General features: G+C 40.1%; 1 protein-coding gene across 3 annotated transcripts in view; it reads right to left on the minus strand.

The window, feature by feature from the left end:
- LOC122794445 (proteasome subunit alpha type-6-like) overlaps positions 1-20,704 on the minus strand; it is a 428,663-nt gene that overhangs the window by 93,180 nt on the left and 314,779 nt on the right. For 2 of the 3 annotated variants that reach the window (XM_044062831.1, XM_044062841.1), the window contains exon 6: positions 17,631-17,725. In XM_044062831.1, the coding sequence (XP_043918766.1) occupies positions 17,631-17,725 (95 nt within the window). Of the gene's footprint in view, positions 1-9,714; positions 9,785-17,630; positions 17,726-20,704 lie in introns of those variants that run through there. The other variant, XM_044062851.1, reaches the window with a different exon arrangement.

A 20,704-nucleotide genomic window follows, 5' to 3' on the forward strand; every position in this document is an offset into this window, starting at 1 on the left:
CCATATGCAAATAAATAAATCAATAAAAAAATGTTCATATATTCATTTTTTATTGGAGCTACACAAACAGCTAATTGACTGGTGTACTGAAGCAATTTGTGGACAGAAGGCAACATTTAGAAATGGAACTATTCATGATGAAATGCCATAAAAATTAGTAAGTTAAATTGTTAGTGCAAGAATGTTTAAACCACACCCTGGGATTCAATAAACTCCATGTAGGCTTCGCACAAAGCCTACACGAAGTTTACATATTTGGGTGGCTGTGCAAGGTAAGCAGTAGCCTGCAATGCCTATTAATTATGCGTGACTTGTCTAAGCCAGGTTTCAAGGCTGGCAACAGTGTTGCTGGCCAGCAAACCATGTAAGCAAATGCGGATATCAATTCTATGTAAAGCAGAGTAAATACGGTCTGCGGTTTTGCACAGAATGCCACAGTGATCACCAGGATTTCACAGATAGCTGTCAATCTATGAGTGCAACACATCTGCACAAACGCCAACATAACGAGGGAACAAATAACCAAAAACAGGGATATATTTGACATAGCTGTTGGATAGAAATGTGTTAGAATGAAACTCTCTCGATCTCTTAGAGCAAGAAATCTAGACAAAGCCATAAATAATGGTGTGGGGGGGGGCAAAAGGCCAAAAATAGAGACAAATTTTTATTATTGCTCTTCAAACTTAGAAAGTGGATAGAATAATAGGTTGTACAGTAGCATGAACTCTCTGAAGAGCATGAAGTTTGAAATTCAAATGTCTGTTATCAGTTTCTGACTTCACTCCACAATGACATGCCAGTGATTTCCCAGAAAACAAAAATGTTATGGGAAAAGATCACAAATATGAGACAAAAACAGGATATTCTGCACAAGTCAGAACAGTTGAGAGGTATGCACTGAAATGTATGTAATATTGACTCACATCAGTTCAAATATCATCCCACTGATATGGCAGAAAGCCACATATGGACATCCTGGTAATATCTGGACAGTTGAGAGGTATGAACGTGAAGTATATGGTCCAAACACAGTACAGGACAGTGTACCTATAGTGCAGAGTATTGTGATATCTCATTCCTGGCATTCTGTCTTGAAGCTGTGTTGATGATCTGTAACAGGACATGGACTGCCACATAAAATGATCACTCTGGGGAAGTTTATGTATTGAATAGGGACACACAGATGACCTGTAGGAATGAACACAGGGAAGGAGGACAGGTAAAACTCCCTCATGTACAGCAGAGGAGGGCATGTCATTGGAAGATGGTTGTAGCAGCAACATCAATCACATATTTCTATGGTACAGTATGGACTGTACAGTGAAAATGTGTTTTATGTGATTGTCACACAAGGTGACATAACAATGGGGGGATGTCTGTGTGAGATAAACATCCTTACAGGAATAATGCAGAGGGCATCTATCAGGGATGTGGCATACAATTAGGGTAGGTGCATATTGTGAAGCTGTGCAAACTTACATGCCTGAATATGAGTGTAGTCTCAACAAAGTCTCCAGCAAGGTGGTCACAGGTTAAGGCTCATGGAAAACATTACAAGAAGCAACCACAATCATGGACAATATCAGAATAATGCCACCAGGAATCCTATGCCTCTGACATAACATATGTGATTTAGAATGATCAGAGATGATTCTGCACAAACACACTTGAACAACTATTATGATACATCCACACTCTATGAGGGTAACCACTTACACTGTCCTAGCACTGTAACATCTGCTGGAGGTGTTAGGAGGGACACTGCTATACCTGTATGTGACAAATGTGGGCAATACAGGCTAGCTGCCTTGTGTGCATGGCATATATATATATATATATATATATATATATATATATATATATATATATATATATATATATATAGCATAATCCACACTGTTGCAAATGATATACATGCCATTAATGTTGTCAAACACCTATGTATATAGTGTGTGCATAAGCAGAACAGGTAGCACACATGCATCTGGTGTAACAGTTTTATTGGTATTCCGCACCATCAGGCAATCATGTATATTCCACAGAAAGCATACCTAGGTATGGCCAATAAGCTGTGTGACAGCTCACAGTGACAAAGTTGGTATACTTCAGTTACACATCACTGGAAGATGTTTTGGGAGGTACATGAAGGGTGCATTATACACACTTATTGGTGTGATGAAAGCTGGGAATCATGACTTTAGTATGCCCTCTGATGTGCATATCTTTCACATACCCAGCACTTGTGTTAGATTCAAGGAGGTAGTCTGCAGTGTGACCACATGCTGGAGGATGTACCACTTATCATCTACCCCAGGACATGGGTCACATACCTATTAGTCTGATTACATGGTGTGATGTCCACATTATACTTGGGAGGTATGTTTGTTTCCTGAATCAACAAATCCTACCATGTGTCATGTCAATGCAGGTGTTGTCATGGTTGTGGCAGCAGTTTTTGAATTGTGTTTATACTGTCTGTATTATACTAATATCACAGGTGGAGTCAATGATTGCCCATAGTCTGTAGTTTCTCAGGCAGCTCTTTGGACACAACATGTGTATGTCATCAGTGATGTCCATCACTTAACTAATGGGCAGGAAAGGGCATAGCAGACAGGCCTGCTATACAGACCTGATCACTGGACTTGAGATATATGTCATGTCACACATTTCGACATAGTGAGATGCCACATGTGTCATACACTGGTATAAACATTTTGTGATATAGCTGTTTATGGGCACATGAGACACTGTTGATTGAATACCTCAGTGTGGATTTGTGTCAAATACCTTGACCTGATCAAGTTCCACAAGATAATACTGTTGTCATCATGCATGCCCTCAATTACCTTTTTGAGGACATCTTTCAGATGTAACAGATATGATGCAAAATTAACAACTCACACAGCTCTATTGCATACAGCCAGAATATTACTAGTGTACATGTAGAAGAGGTCCATGATGACATGTTGGTCTAACTCACAGTCAAGGAGAGTCAAGATATCTCTATACATGACTGCATCAGGTACTGTCCTCCTAACTCAGGTGGATGCAAGTTGATGTACACCCTTATAAGGGAACATAGCCCATGTGGAGGGTATGTTGAAGTGTATACTCAACCATATAAGGAAGGGGTATTTGCTGAGTCACACCACAGGTTATCTGTCAAGTTGTCACAGCCCATTGATTTTGTGTGATAGGCCTAGATGAAAGTAAGGCAGTACATGCTACCTATCGCGATCTGGCAGAGGGTTTTGACACAATTCCCTATGCAAACATCACTGAGAAACCCTCCCAGCTGGGTAGTAACACTTATGTCAGTTGATGGGTAACCAAATGGTTCACCGACAGAATACATACTATGAAAGTTGGTGAATCAACCTGTACCAGTAGAGCTGTCACCATTGGCAAACCCCAGGGATCTGTGCTTGGCCCTTCAGGTCTGGACTCTATTTCTTAACAGTTCAGGATAAAGTATATGTCCTCTGGCTTACCAAGTTTGCTGATTCTTGCATACTGAGTGCAATCACTGAGTCCACTAATGATAATAACATAGTACAGGAGGAGCTAACACAGATAACTGAATGGTGACAAAGGCACACTATCTACAAATAAATGCAAAAATGTGTGTTTGTTATGTCTGTCTGAAAAGTGGAATTCCATGTTAAACACAGCATTGACAACAGTCCTACTATGCTGAAACCCAGTGATGCAAGCACTGAGAAGACATGTAGATAGGAATCTGAACTTTGACCACCACATGTCCACACTGGTATTGAAAGCCTATGTTGTGCACATCATAAGTCATGCCATCATATTGAGATCTTAGGATTATATGAGAGCACTGTAGTTAAACTTCATCAAAACACTAATAGAGTATTCTCAGAAAGATAATACAGGGCCTACAAACCATGCTATGATGTATGTGGATAGATTAAAAGCCATGTCACTGTAATCTTTATTGTATAGGATGAGGTGACTTTCTCTGAGCCTGCCCTGTTGGGAATACTGCATATCCAAAAATCTAATATAGCTGAAAACATCAGCAGTGTCTGCTGAGGAGAATATGGTAATAACAGTCTCCCACATGCTGGTGTAAAACGGTCTCTCTAATGTCAAGCAAAAGCTCATACACACACACACACACACACACACACACACACACACACACACACACACACACACACACACACACACACACACACACACACACACACACACAGCCATACACCCAGTTGACTACAGTGCGAACAGAACCCCTATCTATGTAAGTATGCAGACTACAGAACACAGTACTTCAAGCAAGTGCCACAGGCCATACCTCTTAACCTCTTAGAGCAAAAATATGAACAGAGCCACAAACAATGGGGGACAAAGGCTCAAAAATAGGGTCCCTTTTTAAATATTGTTCTTACAAACTTAGAAAGTTGATAGAATAACAAGTTTTGCGTTAGCGTGAATTTTGAAAATCAAATGTTTGTTATTATTTTCTGAATTCAGTCCTCACGGGTTTGCCAGTGATTTGCCTGAAAACCACAAATTTTAGGAGAAACAGACCAAAATTATAAGGCAAAAATCTGGACATTCTGTGAAAATCTGAACAGTTGAGAGGTATGGCCACAGCCCAAGTCTGACTTTTACAAGACTGCAGGTGAATGTATAGTATATGACATCAACAGGCCATGTGAGAGACAAGATTTTGGGTAGGCTGCATGAAGTGGATGTGTAGGCATCTGCAAGAATCAAAATAATGTCAATCCATGGTATTGGAGCAGTAACTGTGGGATACACACTTCTTTTCTTCTAACTAGACACACACATACACACACACACACACACACACACACACACACACACACACACACACACACACACACACACACACACACACACACACACACACACACACACACACACACACACATGTCCAGTTGACTACAGTAAAAACAGAACCCCTACCTATCTAAGTACAAAGGCTACTTAACACAATATGTTAAGCAAGCACCATGGCACAAGTCTGACTTTTTTAAGACTTCAGGTGAACTTATAGTAGACGACTTCAGCAGACCATGTGGGGGAGAACATGTTGGGTGGGCTACATGAAATAGATGTGTAGGCATCTGCAAGAATCAAAATACTGTCAATTCATGGTATTTAAGGAGTAACTGTGGGATACACAATTCTGCTCTTCTGTCTAGACACACACACATTCCCAGTTGACTACAGTAAAAATAGAACCCCTACCTAACTAAGTATAAAGGCCACAGAACACAGTACTTTACGCACACAACATTGCACAAGTCTGACTTTCATAAAACTGCAGATAAATTTACAGTAGAATCAAAATAATATTCCATGGTATTGGAGCAGTAACTGTGGTATACACACACACACACACACACACACACACACACACACACACACACACACACACACATACACACACATGCCCAGTTGACTATATTGAGAACAGAACCCCTACTTATCTAAGTATAAAGACTACAGAACACAATACTTTAAATAAGCACCACGGCACAAGTCTGACTTTTTTAAGACTTCAGGTGAACTTATAGTAGATGACTTCAGCAGGCCATGTGGGGGAGTAGATGTTGGGTGGGCTACATGAAATGGATATGTAGGGATCTGCAAGAATCAAAATATTGTCAGTCCATGGTATTTAAGGAGTAACTGTGGAATACAAACTACTGCTCTTCTTTCTATAGACGCACACACACACACACACACACACACACACACACACACACACACACACACACACACACACACACACACACACACATGCACCCAGTTGACTGCAATGAGAACAGAACCACCCATCTAAGAACACAGATTACGGAACACAGTATGTTACTCAAGCATCATGACACAAGTCTGAGATTTTTAAAAGTGCAGATGAACTTATAGTAGATGACATCAGCAGTCCATGTGGGAGACAAAATGTTGGGAGGCCTGCAGAGGTTCATAGCTTCATATGTTCATAGGAGGCTACTAGCCTAATTTCCCTACAGTGTTTTGAAGCCTCGCTGTGTAAAAACACAAGTACCCTTATTGAGCATAGTTGGATAGTCATTGTTAGCAGAGTGATTTTGCGAGCATCACCAAGTGGCTCTTTCCATGATGGACATAGGTGCCATCCGAGATGTGGCTTTACAATCACCCAACCAGTAGTCAAGGTTGCACTTGAACAGGGTCATTGAAGAACACTGCTTCACATAGGAGCATTGTACTCAGTTAGTGGTCTGATAAGGGTAAAGTACAGCAGAAGTATGACCACCCTGGTCTTGGATGTGATAGCCATATATAGAACATGTGTGTCACCACTATAGACATGTAGTGATGAAAGTGTATATTTCTATCAACATATGTTCCCAAGTCTCACAACTCTGTGTTTGAGCTTAGAGGCATGCTATGTTTATCATAATTATCAGTGGTATTTCACTGCCAAAGGGGCAATGGTCCATTATATGCTTTAAGGTTCAGTCCATGAGTTTGACATCAATCATTTGTGTCTTGCAGCTCCTTTCATAATATGTTACCATCATTGATGGACTCTATTAGTGTGTCTAGTTAGCGGTCATTTGCAAACTACAGGCCATCTACCATTGTCTGCACTTCAGAGAAGTAGTTTGCAAACAGTTGAGGGCCCAACACAGACAATTGTGGTATTCTAATGGTAAGTGGCTAAGGGTGGAGGTGCAGTCCCCAACTTTGAGAGTGTGTGTTATGTCAATGAGTCAGTTGCCTTAACTCTACTACTGTTTGGATTAATTCCCACATGGGAGATCTTCACTATGACATATAAATAGGGGATAGTGTTAAAGGCCTTGGATAACTCAACATAGGCAGTATGTCATGTTATTCCTCATCCAGGTCTTTGCGGTCAGTATCCAAGAAGTCCACAATGTTCAATAAGCAAAATCTACCCTTGACAAAAACAAAATGGGTACGGTCAAGTCTGGATATGGTCCTTGCTGATTCATTCCCTAAGCTTGCAGATAAGGCTTTTTAGGTGTATAATTCAGTAGCTGTAATTCTGCATTTTACCAGATTGATATGCATTGCATAGTACACAATTATTACATTTTGTAGTGTGGTTGATATATGTGTGGAAAAAGTACTGAGATCCCAGGGTTGCAGTACTTGGGGGGGGGGGGTACCAACACATATATGAATTTTAAATATGTGACATATTATTAGATAGGGCCCTCAGTCCGTAATGTTTCCACATGTAATTTCATGTCGTACACAGGAAATGGACAGTAAACAACAGTAATACAGCTTAATATGTACATTTCCATAGCATGGCGAGCAGGTGGTTTGCTCGATGGTTAGTAAAGCACATATGCATGCGAGATACATGTACCACATTGCTAAAGTCTGACAGTCAGTATTGAGTCTATGAAATACTCTTGTTGCTTAAATGACTCTGTGGCAGCATGTGTTAATGCTTTGCTGCATTCCTTTTTTTGGGCCAGATGGTACTGGGTTTGAATACAGCTGTATGTAATACTCTAAAATACTTTTCATTACAGAGTGCTAATGCTATGACATGAATTGTTTATAAGAGATGTGTTGCTGTATGTTGGCATAGTGCAGCGGTGTTAAGTGGCAGTCTGCTGGGATAACTGCATCTGTTTGCCACTGCTCACTGTTGGTGTGCGATGCACACTTCCATGCAAACATGGACCCCATAAAATGAAGGAATTCATTGCTTCTCCAGCAACTTATGTGTGGTATATGTTATTCTATTTTTGAATAGATTAAAGGTGTTAAAATTGGGTAGATAGGAAAGTGAAATGGAGAGCAAGCAGGGGGAGGAACAAAGGGAAAGCAGAACACAAATATGCAGGAGGGAGGTAGGAAAGAATTACAGCTGTCTATTTCTTTAACAGTGTAAACTGAACATATGTGCAAAATATTAACTGATTTTGGACTGCCACCTCCAGACAGAGGGGTGACTATAACACAATCATGTTGTATAGCTAATTGGACTGAATCAAGTATGTCAAGAAGACACGTGCAGAATGCAGAGCTATGTATGGGACATTTTTTTATGGGACAGGTACTCATTTATTTTTTATTTTACAGAGAGAGAGGAATGTTGGTGAAAGGATGTAGGTATGTCTGGGTCAGGTAAGTTGGGTAGGTGAGGAAGCACTTGCAGACAGATAAGACAAACAAGACACAAAAGGGTGGGGGGACAACATGATTGGAGTGAGGGTGGGGACATCCCAAACCACTGTTGTCAAGCTGGTTGACAGTGAGAACTGAGTTCTCACCCACTGGACTGTCATCACTGTCACCTCACTCCACCAATGGCTGTAGTGCTTGACGTCTCTTTCTCCTCCTCTTACTACTGCACTGAATGAGGGAGAGCAGCCTCTCCAGCCAGCATAGGTGAACACCAATGGTGTAGTGCACAAACCATGCACCATCCCTGGCCATACCTCTCAACCTCTTAGTACAAGAAATCTGGACAAATCCCAACAAAATTGGGGGACAAAGGCCCAAAAATATGGACATATTTTAAATATTGTTCTTATAAACTTAGAAAGTTGCTAGAGTAACAGGGTTTGTTTTAACATACATTTTCTGAAGGATTTGAAGTCTAAAACTCAAATGTACATAATTATTTAGTGACTTAAGTCCTTGGATCAACCCAGATATTTGCCAGAAACCCACAAATTTTATGAGAAACAGGCCAAAAATATAATCCAAAAATCTGGACATTCTGTGAAAATCTGGACAGGTGAGAGGTATGTACTCTAGCAACTCAGTGCAGGTGATAAAATCACCACCTCTGCCATTGGTCCCGGAGGGTACCACTGGACCAGCCTCCAGGGCAGGACTACCTGAGGGTGCAGGTAGCGCAGGGGCAGCAGAGGTTGTGCTGCCAGGTTGGCTCCCAGACATGCTGGGCATCAGTGCCTGAGCTGGTGGAGGGGGAGGGCAGGCAGATCATGTGGGACTGAAGTATCCCACTGTGCTGCTGAGGATTTAGTGATGTGGTACAATTGGATGACATGGACACATTTTGATGATAGATAAATTTAAAAAATATATATAATTTTTTTACAATAAAGTAAAACAGAAAAATAAAATAAAAATATTCATAAAAGAAAATAAAGCCAATAAAAATGACACAAACTATTTCTTTATAAATAATATGAAATAAAATAAAAATAAAATAAAAAAGAGAGATAATAGTTGGGGTGAGAGAAAAAAGATATGATAAGTACCTTCTTATGTGACATATGTTGCATTAATACAATTATTTGACTCTATTATCTTAACTTTTACATTAAGATTACCACCTCCTAACAGATGCACACTATGCTACAGATTGCAGCAAGTAATCCTTGAAATGTGCATAAATTGCACATATATGTGTTCCAGTTATACAGATTACACTTTACAGCAGGGAATTTGTGCCACTGGAATAGAGGTTTTAATTTAATTTAAATATTATTGAAGCATTAACAATATTGTATAGTTGGAAAGTGTGGTCTTTGAACACCCAACCTCTGACTAAAGTCTAATATTGTACTCTTGTTGTGCTACAGACTAATGCATACATGCTTGGTTTTACAGTTGCGATATGCATGCTCAATTTGATACAACTCTATAAAATACTAAAAAAGCTTTCTTTAACTAATGCTACAATAACAGTACTCTTCTGCTGCATACATACCACATGCTTCCCTCATCCTCTCCAATCTAACCCTGTGGGCTCAGACACTGCACTCATGAGCACTGGCAGCTATGGAAAAAAAAAAAGAATAGATGACCATTATGAATATCAGTCTTCCCTATATTCAGCTTTCTAAGTCTTACAAGTACTCTCTATAGATGATATGTATACAGGTGTGGGATGTCCTCAGTCCTAAATTCCTCAATCCAGCGGTCGAGTGTATCCCTCTTCCTCCTTCATAGGTCATTATAATGATGCCTACATTGATCTCCAGTGTGTGGGAGGGTACCAGTGGCACTGGAAACAACCTAGGCTAAACTATCCCAAGCCTTAGACTTATATTTGGAGCCAGAATAGTCCCTCTGCAGAAGTCTTTGGCTGTGGTTCTTAACTAGGAGTCCAATAAAAATCCTGGACATCCCACCTCTGTGCCTAAACCTGGCACCTTCCTCACAAATACCTGCCATGTCTGCCATGGATCTAGACCAATGGAGACTGATGCTTTCCTGCTAGTTCCAGTTATCATGTTTACTGGAGTGCACACACTGTTTGAAACTGTTGTGCTCCACTTACTATTGTGCAAATGCGTTGCTTGGCAGTGCGCACCCACGAGCAACACATTTGCATAATGGTAAGCAGAGAGCAGCAGTGCCAAGTACTGAGGAATTCAATTCACTTATTGCAATTGCAAGGTTATTGGATGTACAGGCAGTTGTGTATGTGTCTTAGACAAATGTGAAGACCATACAAGTCCACATAGCAGCATTATACTTACAGGAATTTAGTACACATTATACCCACAGGCATGCATCTGAAAATAAATGTGAAATACTTACAGGAATTTAGTACACATTATACCCACAGGCATGCATCTGAAAATAAATGTGAAAATACATAGCTAGATAATCAAATAAATAAATAAATGACACAATAATAATGTCTCTTCCCTCATACAAATAATGAATATGAGGTCCATTATCTAAAGCAGTGGTTCCCAAACTTTTTCGATTCTCTGCTCCTTGCTGAATCAAGGTTTTCCCAAGGCGCCCCCCCCGTGGCACACATAAAGTGCATATTTTAGGGGTTCCCAAAGTGTGCGCTGTGGCACCCAGGGAAGCTTAGCTGCAAAATAAACAGCGAACAGTTTGTGGTTTGTTTTTCAGTTAATCTTATTAGTTTGCAGCGAGCGTGAGTGAATGTAGGAATGAATGAAGAAGTGGCTGTGTGTGTGTATAAAAGAATGAAGAAGTGGCTGTGTGTGTGTATGTGTGAGATCGGAAGAGTGAGTGGGATGTATGAATGAATGCGTAAGTGGGTGTGTGGCATGCAGATATGAGATCGGGAGAGTGAGAGCAATGTGGGAGTGAATGCAGGTATGAATGAGGAAGTGACTGTGTGTGTGTGTGTGTGTGTGTGTGTGTGTGTGTGTGTGTGTGTGTGTGAGCATTTTTTAAAATCTGTCCCTATTTGTCCCCCCATCATTTTAGGCTTTGTCCAGATGTAATGCAAAACCTATTATTCTATCAACTTTCTAAGTTTGTAAGAGGAATATTTCAAATCCGTCCCCATTTGTCCCACCATCATTTTAGGCTTTGTCCAGATTTTCAGAGCTCTCTGAAGGATGTGGAGTCTTAAACTCAAATGTTTGCCATTATTTAATTACTTCAATCCTCAACTAGTTGCCAGAAAAATACAGAGTTTAGGAGGAACACACCAAAAATATGAGGCAAAAATCTGGGCATTCAATCACACACACACACTTCCTCATTCACTCACACACACATCTCTCTCTCTCTCTCTCTCTCCTGATCAAACACACACAGTCACTTCCTCATTCATACCTGCATTCACTCACACATCGCTCTCTCTCTCTCTCTCTCCCAAACACACAGTCACTTCCTCATTCATACCTGCATTCATGCACACATCGCTCTCTATCCAGATCATCGCTCTCTCTCTCCCAATCACACACAGTCACTTCCTCATTCATGCCTGCATTCACTCACACATCTCTCTCACTCTCTCCTGATCAAACGCACACACTCACTAACTCAATCATACCTGTATTCATTCACACATCTCTTTCACTGTCTGTCACACCCACATGCCATACACCCACTTATGCATTCATTCATACATCACTCTCACTCTCCCGATCTCACACCCACATGCCACACACCCACTTACGTATTCATTCATGCATCCCTCTCACTCTTCCGATCTCACACACACACACAGTCACTTCCTCATTCATACCTACATTCATTCACACTTTGCTCTCACTCTCCCAATCTCACACACACAGACAGCCACTTCTTCATTCATTCCTGCATTCACTCACATATTGCTCTCACTCTCCCAATCTCACACACACACAGACGTTTGCTTTCATGCACACATTCACTTGCACATGCAGACAGACACACACACTCATACAGGCATTCACTTACCTGACAAATCAGCTGCTAAGCTTCACAAGGCCCCTGTGAGGAAGTTGTGGCTCCCCAGGGTGCCGCGGCACACAGTTTGGGAACCCATGATCTAAAGTGTTATAAGGGAGAGTGACTATAATGGGAAGTGGAACAACAGTTAAAGTGTATGGAGTATCCTGTATTAAAACCCAGGACCATGTGTATGACAGTCATACACTTACATCTGTTGCCACAAGAATGTTGAAATACCATTTGTCTATGTTGCAGTTCATTGCTGTAAACTGCAATGTCACAACAGCAAAAAAAAAAAAAAAAGGTTGAACACCCTGTACTAGAACACAGGACCATCTGTACTCCAGCCCTACACTTAGGCCTGCTGCCACAGGACTACTTACGTGACATTCCTTATTTCACTAATCATTTTAAGGTCTTGGTGTTAACCACCGGGCAACACTGTTTAGCAGGTTTGCATGATGCCCACTAGTATTAATTGAATTCATCCAATTTTGATTTTTGGCTGTCTGGGTCCTGTCTACTGGGGGGGGGGGGGGTCCAGTTTGCACAGTGCCGCACTTTGCTAAAATGAGATAAGCACAGACAAACCCAGCATTCATTTCCTCAGTTCCAGTGATTGAGCTACACACCACATCATGAAAATATTGCCCCCTCCCAAAAAATAGACCAACAAAGACAGAAAAGAAAAACAAGGGGCAAGTGGTTGAATGAGGAAATTCAATGAAATACATACACACACAAGAAAATAATGGCTCACATCAGATATGTCTATATAGATCTGAATTTGAACTCTCACTAATGTACCTTTAGAATGCAGGATGGGTACCTTATCCCTTTTTGCTACACAAACAGCTTTTCAGGAAAGAACTGAGGTCAGTCTGCACACAACCAGCTGCAACAGCATCTACAGTGATATAAACCATACAAGTGTTATTTGTACATTTATTGTTTTTGGATGTAGTGCACCTAGTGATCACACAACCTGTTATGGTTATTGCTTGCCAATATTCAGCTCTTTTTACATTTTTGTGTTTATTGGCCATTCTCCTGTTATCTGACCAGTAATCAGAGACATGCAGTGTGTAAGCCATTCTATATCATTGCTCTTAAATGTGTGAGGATATTAAGTTGAAATAATATCATATGCTGTTGCCAACAAATGAAGGCCAGGTTGGATGTTAAGGAACACAACATGTGAATTGTGTGTTGTATACTTACATTTCCAGCCTTGCATCTAACACTTTGTAGATCTAACTTGACACACCCAGTGGAAGTAAGGCAGTCTGCAGTGCTGTTGTGTTTTCCTTCTCCCAACCAGTAATCATTCACAACTGCAATCCATTAAAACTAAACACCGAGGGAGTGTCTGTACTATGCGTTACATCTCCTACATGGATCCAAGTATTTGGGATTCAGCAATTCTAATGAGTTCATACCTCATTTGCATCTTTACTGTGCTAACAGACCTGCATCTACACCTTATAAAAAGGCAACCATGTAGCTAGGCAAACTGATGGTGAGGAGACTTGCTTATTTAGGAAGACTGCATATAAGTTATTTCTTCATGATATAGCTGTACAGAGAAGTAATTAACTTCAGAAGGTATGCTACCATTTTGTCAGCTACATACTGCATATGCTGGAATGTAATTAAGACAAATCCGAAGCAAAGACATTTACACTTTTATCTGTATGCATTAGAAGTGTACTGATGGCATGGGCATGTTTGTCAAGCCATTTTAGAGGTATACATCATTGCCGATACATAAAAATGGAATGCTCTGTGATAAATATGTACAAATACTTCAGGGACAGTTCCTTTGATAGCACTTTTAGCATTTCAAAGGTTTGTTAGCAAAATGTGTAATTTTCTTGTTCTTTTTGGGGGGGCAAAGGTGAGTTACTGTTATGGCACAAACAAGGGTACACTGTTCTTTTGGGGGGAGCAAAGGTGAGTTACTGTTATGGCACAAACAAGGGTAATGTTCTTTTGGGGGTAAAGGTGAGTTAATGTTATGGCACAAACAAGGATATGTTGCTATTGTTACTCTCCTTGTTTTTCATCCTGTCTGTTAGTCATATTTCACATCTCTAGACTGTTTTATGCTTCTCCAGTGGATAATACTGACTGGATACATTTTGTGTTTTATCTGGAATCAGTTATTTTGTAGTTATGTGATACTTATGTGTATTTTACTTTTGTTGTCTTTTAGGACACCTAGGAGTATTACACCCAAACATGTCAGTACTTGGGAAACCCCCTTCACTGATGCTGAGAACCAATGGGATGGGGAGATATGGCAGGTAGGATGCAAATATGGTGCTAGATAGTTGATAATGTGAATGCCTTGGGTGCCCATGGCAGGGCATACAAGCAGGTGTGCCACAGGACCACTGATGTGATAACATCTGCATGGAGGAGAACAGCTGCAGTGGGCCTTGACCAGATAGTTGCCAGGGGTGTGACTGCAAGGGAACATCACTAACACCCAGTGAAGTGTTCTTGGCCAATATCAGGGATCCAGGCAGCACCCAGGAGAGTGCAGTGCAGCATGTCTTGGATGTTGGAGCAATAGTCAGCAAGCATGTCCTAGGAGGAGCTCCAGGTAGGCTTTGGTATCTCAACAGTTGAATATTGTTATATATTAAAACAATTGAAATCAATAAGTTACTTCTGTGTCACATGTCGTTTTTTTGGGGGGGGTTGAAGATTGCTACAGTTATTAGCTTAGGTTGAACTTGTCAGACACATTCTTGTTGAAAGTATAGTTAATGGACATATAAAGGTAAAAGTATTAACGCTGTGATAATGTTGCCCTTACCTCTTGCTTACCTTTTTCCAGGACCATCTGGATTGCAGAGGAGAATCTCATCTGCAGATGGTAAGCTAAACATTTTTATGTTAGTACTGCTGAGCAATTTAAAGAGATATTTTAGTGTGCACTGCTGACATCATGCCTGTTGTGTGTATTGTTGTACTATCTGAAATAGTGGCAGCATTGTTACGTTGTTAGCATATATAGCACTATAGTAGCATAGGTATTACTTTTGTCCAGTGTTTATTGCATTTTATCACAGAGGATCATGACAGTGGGGGTGTTGGCCCTCTGTCACCTGATGTTAGTGTGTCCACACATGATCTATGGTTTGAGTGCGTGCCTCATTATGGTGTTTTTCTGTGGGTGGGTGTACATTTCTGTTGGGTTTCCCCAGCCACAGTTTCAGTGCATAGTCTGAATTCCCCAGTAAATGACCCTGTGGGATATCCCCCCCTAGCAAATATCTGGTACAGTTGGGAGGTGTGCCAGATATGTAAGTCATGGTAACTGCTGGGGTTGCCACCACACACATTCAAGATGATTCCCTTGGCATTACAAATGACTTGGCAGTTGAAAGAGTGGTAGCCCTTTCTATTTATGTAGAACCTACCCTGTTCCCTGGGTGATGCCTTCATTTCTATATGTATGCTATCTATGGTACCCATTACTTCAGGTAATGTGCACATGATAGAATTCCTGCATATTTCTGGCCCTCTCCTCAGAACTACAGGGAAAATATATGTGGTCACTGGCATGTTGGAGCATAGCATTCAGGAACTGGTGGAGGATCCTAGATGCTGATGCTTGTGACACCCACAGCATATACCCTGTTGGTCTCTGAAAGGTACCTGTAGCTAAGATTCAAAGGGCTACACATACCTTTGTCTCCACTAGGATGGATGTTCCCTTGGCTGGCTCTAGCTGTGCGTTGAGGATGGCAGAGGTTGCAGAGCTCCTGTAGTGCGTCCCTGACCACCCTGTAGTGCTCTACAATTTCCACATCATATAAGCTGTTAAAAGTTAAATGGGGCCTGAAGACTCTTCTCCTTCTCAGCATAGGCTTAGTAGCAGCAGGAGCAACACTGACCTTAGCCTGTAGCACATACAAATAAATTAAAGCAGCAACAGACCCTAACATTTTATCTGTGTAGAGTGACTCCTTTCCATGTTTGTATTCCAAAAGTTTTGGAATTCACAGGAAAAACCAACATAAAGTCTACAAGGCTGCTTTATAGCTTGGTGAATAGCCCCACTGTGTTGGATTGGTTGTTTAGCATGCAGTTCATCTGCTTATACTGTAATTAGCATGCCATGGTGTTTTATCTTGTTTGTGCAGCGGTGCTCGCCTCTACATAGCAGTTACTGAATCTAAATTTTGTTGCTACCATGTAGGGTTTATTGAATCCCCTGAGAGTCTTATAAATTTGACAGATTTTAATAAATAGATTCTGAATTTTCTGTATTATATCTTTAGCGTGCCTAAAGGATGTGACACATTCCCTAAATGTATTTAACAGCTCTCTATATAGCATTTTCCTGGGCACATGTACTCTCCATGAAAAGGTTTTACTCAATTGTTTTTATAATTTGTAAAAGTATTTAAAGAGTCTTAAATTATTAATGATTAAGTTGAATTGCTGAAACATTTTGAAATAGTTATTTCTTAGTAGATAAATCAAATACACTGTTAAACAGAAAAATATGCATATCTAATTTGGGCCTACTTCAGTAGACTGAAATTTTACTTACCCGAAATTCAGATAACTGAGACGAAAAGGCCGACAGCACGATAACACCGACGTCCTGGAACACTGACTCACCACTCCAGGTTAGTAAATGCTTGACCATCCTGAAAAAACAGTGAAACCAAGGGAAAGCAAACCCACCAATGTGAGCAGCTTCACCCACCCCACCCCCCTTTGTGGGGGGATGCACCCCCAACTAAATATACCAACCCCAAGATCGCACTACCGTGGGGGTAAGGGCAATGTTCAACAGGATGGAAAAGAGTTTACTTACCTGGAGTGGTGAGTTGGTATTCCAGGACGTCGGTGTACTCGTGCTGTCTGGCTTTTTGTCTCGGTTATCTGAATTTTGGGTAAGTAATATTTCGATCTACTGAAGTAGACCCAAATAAATTCACATACCTAAAAGAGGATTCTGAGTAACACCAGTGGTTAAACCTTGAAGCATTCCTGGAAGTCTTACTTGGCTAACATTACTCTGTTTCTAAAGTATACCTTTCTCTGTGTTAAGCTGAAAATTACCTTCAGTGCACTGATAAAGGTCTGCTGGCTTGTATCGCTAATGTGGGTCTAATAAAATGATTTAAGATTAATTAGAGAAATTAGATAATTATAAGGTGCGGTGTCTCACTTTAGCTCTGCTAGATTAATTGCACAGTGTTGTGACTGTTTCTAATAAGAACCAGCTGTCATGATAACATATTGAACTTTCATACCCTGTAGTTCAAAAATTTTTATTTTGTGTGAATAAAAGGAGTGCAGTCTTGTAAGATATTAGCCATCAATGAACAATAACAGTTATGCAACAATAATCAGTAACCCATGGGCCAATATAGGCGTTTTAGTTCCCCAGAATTTGCAGTATTAACTATTATTAGTAAGTAAGTATATTGTGTGATACATACCTGAATCCTCGATTTTCAGCTGAAACTACTCCTACCTCAATCTCACTGGACCTGAAGTCCACAGAAAGCACAGTTGATAGGCAGCAAATTGCCATCTGTCAGAATAAATAAATAAAAAGGCACTGTTTATTAACCTCTGTTTTGCACTATGTAATTATTAATACTCTTGAACTGTATTTCAGTTACTATTGCAATATAATATATGGATGACACTTGTTTTAGGACATTTGCAGACAGATTACATGCACACATGTACTGCATTAGCTATGTATGCAGCACAGTGCTAATGACACTATAAATTAATGGAGTGTGTGCTGGTGCCATCAGAAAGAAGCATCACCCGTCACAAAATAATTTCTTCTACTTCAGATTTAATTAAAGAAAAAACAAATCATTTTACACATAATATACTTAGAAATGAAACAAGAAATGCAAAATGTTAAATGGAATTTCTGTAACATATACACAAAAAGGACTCTATTTTCTTTTTTGTTTATACCCCAAACTTAAAAAAGTACACACTATTAAAAAAATCTATATTTTGTTATGCTGAGTATTATCCTCTCTATTATCTTTCATATAGCTTCATTTACTTTCTTCTGTATAGAGAGGACATTTGAAAAATGAAATTATAAACAAAACCCTCCATACCCAAGTTAATGTTACATATTCATGTCCATGAATGATGTGTAACTTTGTGCATGCACATTTCTAGGTTATCTGTATGTTGTTTTATGTTTATAACCAGTTTATCTTTATGAATGACTTGGAACTGGTCTATTAAATGATGAAGAAGATCTTGTGAATCTGAAAAGGCAACTAGAAGGACAATACGTGAGAATGTCTTTCGTGTGGACCACTGTTGCAGTCTTAACTTCAGGGAACTCTGCCTCCAGGTCATGTCCAACTTCTGGTCACACTTTCAGAGCTGAGTCCCTTCTCCTCAGATGGGCTGATATAATTTTACATAGGATGTCTTTATATATTTGCAATAAAGTGATATCCACCACTCTTAGTTCATTCTTGCCACACTGGCTGAAGTATAGCATACTTTTCAGGAGAGTGAATTCTCTCATAAGTCTGTTGATCCAGGCTTTGTCCAAAGAGCACTGCAGATAAGTACTCCAATGGAAACTTTCTAGTTCAACTTTCAATAACTTTTTGGTATTTGGATTTATGCTAAAAATATTTTTTAGACTTATTCATGGCATACATCCACCACGTTAGTCATTGAGTTTCCAGGTGTCACATCACTTACAAAGACTTCCATGATCATTGTGTTTGCTGCTTGTAGTTGGTTAAGGTGTTACTAATTGTGATATGAGTCAGGAATTTAAACCAAAGGCTAACATGGCCAGACATAAGGTAATTCTGGCTTTCCTGGCTTACCTAAACAAAAATAAACCTGCAGCCATTTGAGGTAAGTCTGCCATGTGCTCAGACATGCACACAAGCTACACAGATATCAGAAGGAGAAGTGTAAGAAGAGGCTAAAGATGATCAGGGAGTTGAATGACTTCGAGATCCCAGGCTTGAGGTTGTCAGTGGAGGCTCTCAAACTGACCCAGGTCTTGATGTCTGTTACTACAGTCTATTAATGTATCTTTATTGCCCACTATGCTTTTAGCTCCAAGCACATCCCACCAGGCCAAATAACCATCAGAGAAGGTGACAGACATGTTTGCTCTGGAGCACTGACAGATTATTACACAGGGGAGAAAGGTATCCACCTGGTGATAGTCAAGGAGGATGTTCATGCTGCTAAGAAACAGAAATCCAGGAATGTTTCTTCTAGGGCTTCCAAATCCAATATGGCTACCCACCATCAGAAGACCCAGATCTCTGAGGTTTATACCAAGCAAGAGCTGCCACTTGGAGGGTCAGCAGCTCCTAGCCCATGCTGTCTTTCTTCCAACAGTGGGTTAAGCTGACTTAGTTTTTTTTCACAATGTCTACAACATCTGATGCTTGATCCAGCACAGCCACCTTTTTCTGAAATCCAGCTATCCAAAAGGAAAAGGGGACAGCCTCCACTGAGGGAATCATACTGCTCAGATTTTAGGGAAGAAGAGGAGAGCCTGGATTGTAAGTCACAGATGTCCTCTTCCATCCCATAACACAGACAGTGAGAACACTCGGGCCTCAGACTCACCATTATAGGACTCCTCCTTTGCAGATAGTCTCCCCTTAATTAGGGAGTATTTTGAATGACATATTGACAAGGCCTATGCTTCCTAGAAAAGAGCCACAGACTTTCTGAGACTGGAGCATTTTAGACCAGTAGTTATTCTTTAAGTTTAGGAAGTACTCCAGGATTTTTCCTTTTTTTTTGCTACTTCCCTAAGCCACACTCCAAAACCAAACCAAACCAAACCAAAAACTCTCTCTCTCTCTCTCTCTCTATATATATATATATATATATATAAATATATATATATATATAAAATGTAGCTGAAATAAGCAAATCCAAAGATTCATTATCACTAACTAAATGGCATATAGAATATAAAGAGCTTCTATTCAATAATAGTAATAATAATAATAATAATAATAATAATAATAATAAAACGAAACAGAAAGAAAGAAAATTCCCCTCTCTTGGGCTCCGTGCCATAATCTCTAAAGGCATGAGTACTATGATTTTAATGTTCAGATGCTGATAACTATGCATTCCAGACTGACTCTCTAATAACAGAGAAAATACTATTAGAAAGGTTGGGGAAATATTTTGTTTCTGTAACCAGGATTTCAGGGCTTTAAATTGCCAAACCCACATTTTAACATGACAAGAATATGTCTTTTTAACTGTTGGGGGGGAGGTGCTAGATGAAAATCAAAATGCTTATTTCTGTTGTCAGGCTCAGATTTAATTATATCTATGGAAGCATGCTGTGCAATGTGGGTGTGATGCTATAAATGCATCATCCAGGCCTGCTGCAATGGCATCAGTAATCATGAGATATTAATAGTTGGTGACCTAGTCCCTGTCTAAGTATATGAAGACACAGTTTCTGAATGAACCCCATTTACAAGGAGATGCTTTTCATACTCAGTGCTTACAATGTCTTAAGGAA

This window comes from Protopterus annectens, chromosome 1.part0 (genome assembly GCF_019279795.1).
Source record: "Protopterus annectens isolate FY-2018-M chromosome 1.part0, PAN1.0, whole genome shotgun sequence".
NCBI classification, from domain to species: domain Eukaryota; kingdom Metazoa; phylum Chordata; order Ceratodontiformes; family Protopteridae; genus Protopterus; species Protopterus annectens.